At 46.4% G+C, this 4,978-nt stretch overlaps 1 protein-coding gene across 1 annotated transcript; it reads left to right on the forward strand.

Annotated features, from left to right (window-relative positions):
• Nucleotides 1–310: 310 nt before the first annotated feature.
• On the forward strand, nt 311–3,857 carry FSUBG_2191 (uncharacterized protein; the record flags this gene model as incomplete). Its single annotated transcript, XM_036679939.1, has 6 exons — nt 311–1,390; nt 1,469–1,570; nt 2,048–2,146; nt 2,496–3,001; nt 3,201–3,495; nt 3,549–3,857. 6 exons carry the CDS (start codon nt 311–313, stop codon nt 3,855–3,857), a joined length of 2,391 nt encoding a protein of 796 aa, XP_036542467.1.
• Between the last annotated feature and the right edge of the window lie 1,121 nt (nt 3,858–4,978).

Genomic DNA, 4,978 nt, shown 5'->3' on the forward strand with positions numbered 1-4,978 from the left:
ATCAGCGTCTGTCATTTTCATTCCCGAAGAACACTCTCTCCAGTCGTTGTTCAGATCTCACGGTCGGTTGATTGATTGGCCCAGAGGGTACGCATCAGTTCATCGCCTGTCCTGGCTGTCTATCCTGGCTGTCCATCACCGTCTGTCAACACTGCAGACCTCAATTAATATATATGTATATAACGATCGTAAGAGGAGCCAAAAGGATAATTTCTCTCCAGATATTGTTCACGGCTATCTGATTCAATTGCGACGCCTAAAACCTTTTATCTCGCTCTACTCAAGACTTTTACTGACGCTCATGGGGACCATGACCCTAGACCTCAACCTCGATGCCCTGTCGGCTGCCGACGGGTTTCTAAGTGGTCTCTTATTTCTTGACGTAACAAGACTGAATGCCACTCAATGGCCAAACACAAATTCATTGGTTCCACGTCCGCAGAGCCTCGAGTCGTGGAAATGCATGGGTGATATTCGGGCCATTCTACATGGCTACTGGTGCCAGATGATGAACGGACTCCCTTCCCTGGGACCTATGAATATCAATGACACCCTCGCTACCTTGACGAGCCCCACAACCTTCTACGAGGCCGCGGTCTTGTCATTTCGAAACACTCTGACTGGTCATCCCCCACATACGCTAGGAGAAATCGTTGCGCTTTGTATTCTGTCGTATGCTACCTCATCCTACCTCAGCAACAAGGGCAGCTTGTCGACAAATGATGCATCCCCCTGCATCGATCAGTGGAGAGATTCGATTAGCGATCGCGATCATCGGCAAGCATTCACTCATATCATGGAGGCACTGTACCCAGGCACAGCCAATCTGAACCCGACCCCGGGTCCCTCACAACACATGGCAGAATACAGTGAGCCCTTTGGTTTCACCTATCAAGATGCACCATTTGGAATGTCATCACACCAAGACAACCTTATCGAGGATGACTTCCTAAACTATCTTGCTAATTACGGTGGTGATCCCGTGCCTGACTATTTCGCCCTGGGTGCTGAATCCACAAATCAGATGGTGCAGAGGCACTGTGCTGAAAGCTATCGGACCCGACCTACCGGGGCTGAACGTCCAAGTCTACGAGACTTACAAGGATCAGCGGTCATCACTCAACTGGTGTACTTTCTAGAAGAATGTGGGGAGCTCCCCCAGATCCTCTCTGGTCGGGGAGCCACTACAAAATACGCCAATTGCCCTGTCAATCACCTAACGCCCAGAGTCGATGAGGGGGTCAAGTCTTGTATACAGCGCATGCGACAAACCGAACTCTCTCTCGACACCACGTTCTCAGCGATAATTTCGGTCGTGGATAGGTTTATCCAGCTTGGGTACCTACGAACCACTGAAGATGTTCAGGAATACATGCTCATCGTCGGCAAGGTAAGGAATTGCAATGAACCCGATCGTATTACTGTCGCTGAGTTGACATATACTGGTGCAGGAAGCTATGCCTGACAGGCCGTTTGTGAAGTACTGCCGATTGGTAGTGAATACACTCGGGGCGACTTCACTCGCTATGCCAAGAAGCGACCCAGTGCAGCCCATTACAGGGTCAGATCTGTAAGTCATTTAATAACCCATTAATGTTATAAGCACTAAAAAAAACATCACAGAAAGAAGTTTCCTTGTTCCATCTGTCATAGAATGTTCTCGAGGAGAAGTAATATGCAAAGACATAAGACAAGGGTACACAGATGACACATGAGGGACGTCAGGGAGGGGGGCACATGCTTATGCCTGTGAGTTTTATAAGGCGTGGCATTAGCATTGTTGTTCTCGGCCGAGTGACGGCGTGTTCGGAGGACCATTTCGGACGTGACGTCCCAAGGCGCATCCTCCAGATGCAAAGTATGGCAAACCATAAGCCAAGTACATTGTCAATAAAGCGTGGTGCCCTAATCGCCTCCAGCTCTTCTGTCAGCGCTATGTTCCTTTGAGATTCCGTTTACGCTGCGCATTTCGGGACCCTGGAGACTCATCATATGGAGCCCACCGTCTTTCTAAGCCTGGATGCCGTTGCTCCTGCTGCACTTACAGTCGAAGGGCTACGGTGGTGCCTATGATCTGGCTTTCACAGATTCTCGGACGGGCCGTGACTCATTATCTGGTCCTGAACCTTCTGCCGGGACTGCTAGTGTACGGAGCACATACTGGAGCATTTGACTCCAATGAGCCAAAAGGCACACCGCAAAACCGCTCAAAACATGCTGTAGGCTCTGGCTCGCTAAAGCTTTCGAGGGCGGCATGATCCCTGCCAAAACCCCCACCCTCCTTCCTGAAGGCCAGAGCTTTACCGCCATGAGGCTTGAGGCATGAGGCTTGAGGCGTGAGGCTCGAGGCTCGAGGAAGATGCATGGTCCACTGTTCCTCCTGGACTTCACGACAGGTCTCCTTATGAATATAGCCATTCTCATTGCCATTGTCTTGGATCGATGTCTACATTGGAGTCCTTTAATCGTCCATCGATATGTCTGTTCCAGCAAAGGCCAATGCCACCATGGTAATTGATGGTTTGCTTGCGAGCCTGATTTATCTCGATGAGACAAACTCCAGTGCTACCCATGTCCTCAGCACCAAACCACAGAGCCTTATGCGCTGGGAAGCTATTCTTGACTTCCGTTTCAAGATCCAACGTTACTGGCAAAGTCTGGTCGATATTACACAAAAAGGAGATCTTCCAGGCCTTCACACTTTGTTGGAGTCCTTCCCAACTTCCGCCCACTTATACGAGACTGCTATATTTACCTTTCGCAACACCTTGACAGGCTCCGAGTCTGATGATCTTGATGGTATCTTTGCGCTTTATAGCTTGTCTTATCTTGCTTTAAGGCATTCCCAGAAAATGGGCAAGCCAGATGCTGACAATATTTTTCGCGACATCAATATCTGGCGGGATTTGATAGGCAATCCTCAGCATCGCCAACTGTTCGACGAGATCATTCAACGGCTCTGGAATGACATGACAGCATCCTCCTTCCAAAAAAAAAACAGGTCTTCCAGTCAGTCTCTCCGTTCAATGGCCAGGATCGTATGGTATCGTAGGGTACAACTATGCACGACATCTCATTGTTCGACGATTTCTCTGACCCCTTCTGGGGCGGTCTCTTTGAGGTACCCTGTTCTCTACAGGGGCCTAATTTCCAGGTGGCAGGCACTGAAGAGGCACCCCCCACTGTACTTGACGCCCTAGAACTCCAATTCCCAACTGGGGATCTACGCCAATCGGCAGTCATGAACATCTTGACAAGCTTCATCGCCAATCGCAGGGATCAATGGACATTCTGAGTGGACATGGAGCGACTGCGAAAGGGCCATATCCCGATGTTCCAATGGCGATTAAGAACTTCACCCAGGCTCTGAGGCGACATGATCCCTTTGAAGATCCATCTGCTCGTGGAATACTCGCCATTGTGGACAGATTTGTGAATCTGAATTATTTCCGGAACATCGACAAAGTCCGAGACTACACAATAATAGTCGGAAAGGTATGATGCTGAACCATGTTCGGAGCATAGAGGAAGACTAATATGGTGCTCAGGAAATACTTCCCAGCGGCCAGGCCTTTGCAAAAGTCTGCAAAGCTGTTTATTCGCCCACAGACATGACAAAGACACCCCAAGTAGCACGACGTCAGCACCCAGTATGTGCGCGAGATCGCAAGCTGTGTGTATCTTATCTCAAGGACGCGATGACCGTAGACAAACTGACAGGCAAACAACTTCAGAAAAAAAGTACCATGCCACCATTGCAAAGAAACGTTCACACAGAAGACCAATATGAGACGACACATTGGCAGGAAACATGCAAACTCCCGTACATGCGATACGCTGACGGCGTCTGTGAGTAAGGTACCGGGTAGCAGATGGGATGGCAAAGAGTGAGGATGATTACCCTGCACATGGGACAATGCATTTAAGGTTTACAATTGGCGTTCGGGCTATAAGAATAAACGAAATAAGATACTTGTACCATATGAGATCTCATTGCTAGAAACAATTATGGTTTAACTTACATTCAAAGGTATTGAATAGCTGCATTTCCTCATATCTAATTAGACTCGGCGCGGGGTTTGGGTACCTTAGTAACGTGAGTTCTCACAGTAGGGACTATGCGCCTTGAACTTCACTTATCATGGTAAGTCAAACCCTACAGGCTCGTGATTCTTAAGAAAAAAGGGTCATTTCTAATAGTGAGTAAGAAGCTATAGATCCCCATGGTAGATAAAATTACCGACAATATAACTATTCGTTATCGTTGTTAGTTGTGGAGGTCTCGGCTCGCACTGCATAGTAGCTTTTGCGTTTTCGATTGCCCGAAAACTTTCAATTTGGTCAGGTGATTTTGAGCTTGTTAAGGCCCATTGGAGCCTCCGACCTCTATGTACAAGTGGACAATTGCTATTGAGCCATTCTGAGGGGGCAGCATATGCCCCTTAGAAACCGAGATGGCACCAGGGACATAAAAGAGTGGGGCTAGCCCCAGTATTGATTGGCTGCTGATCAATACGCCACAGATACCAGCCTTAAGGAGGCACAGCAGTGAGGATACAAGTCACGATCTGCAAGCTGCGTTATTAAATATACCTATATCTTCCCAAGTGTTGATTATCTGTATTATTCCTTAACCTGTATTCTTTATACTATATTGCCTTAAGGCCTAATCTAATCTATTACTAACCTATATAGCTAGCTTTAGTTTACTAATATTTATAGTTTTTCCTTTAATACTAAAACCTTTATTTTCTAATTTACCTTTTTACCTCTTTTATTTCCCTTACTTTCTTTCCTTTATATTATAATTACCCTTAATTCTTATAATATAATATTTATACTATTAATTTAAGTACTATAACTATATATTTTAACTCTATAAATTACTACTAGTATAGCTTATTACTACTACCTAATCTAATACCTATAATAAAAGCCTGCTATTACCTTAATAAGTATTAACCCTATTTTAAATAAC

The sequence above is a fragment of the Fusarium subglutinans genome (assembly GCF_013396075.1).
Source record: "Fusarium subglutinans strain NRRL 66333 chromosome Unknown NRRL66333_c0000018, whole genome shotgun sequence".
NCBI classification, from domain to species: Eukaryota; Fungi; Ascomycota; class Sordariomycetes; order Hypocreales; family Nectriaceae; genus Fusarium; species Fusarium subglutinans.